At 59.8% G+C, this 435-nt stretch overlaps 1 protein-coding gene across 1 annotated transcript in view; it reads right to left on the bottom strand.

Annotated features, from left to right (window-relative positions):
- Window positions 1–75, bottom strand: part of YOD1 (YOD1 deubiquitinase) — a 1808-nt gene extending 1733 nt beyond the window's left edge. Inside the window, exon 1 of the mRNA XM_009888271.1 lies at window positions 37–75. Within this exon, the coding sequence (XP_009886573.1) occupies window positions 37–75 (39 nt within the window). The remainder of the gene's footprint in view (window positions 1–36) is intronic.
- Between the last annotated feature and the right edge of the window lie 360 nt (window positions 76–435).

Raw genomic sequence — 435 nt, 5'->3', positions numbered from 1 at the left:
CTCTCCATCCCCGTCCCGGTGCCCGGCGCTGCTCACCCGCAGCCCCTCGTGTTTGTACCTCCTGGATGCCGTCATCATCCCCCACCCCTCCCCCGGGGCTGCTTTTCCCCCCAAACCGGCCGCTCCCCTGGCACTGGCTGAGTTTGCCTCCGCTGGTTGCCGAGAGAACGTGACCGTTTTGTCCCACCCCTCCCCCGGGGCTGCTTTTCCCCCCAAACCGGCCGCTCCCCTGGCACTGGCTGAGTTTGCCTCCGCTGGTTGCCGAGAGAACGTGACCGTTTTGTTAAAAACATCTTTCTGATGTCCTTGGCAGCTCGTGCCCGATCGGTAAATATTTTTAAGGCTAAAAGACATATATTAGTCCCATTAGGTGCAGCAGGCGTGCTGTTGCTAATCCGCTTCATTAGCTAACACCCGGGAGACGGCAGAGAGGTC

This window comes from Charadrius vociferus, unplaced genomic scaffold, assembly GCF_000708025.1.
Source record: "Charadrius vociferus isolate BGI_N301 unplaced genomic scaffold, ASM70802v2 scaffold266, whole genome shotgun sequence".
Classification (NCBI taxonomy): Eukaryota; Metazoa; Chordata; class Aves; order Charadriiformes; family Charadriidae; genus Charadrius; species Charadrius vociferus.
Note: the sequence above shows the minus strand (reverse complement) of the source record. Positions and strands in the feature narration are given on the sequence as shown.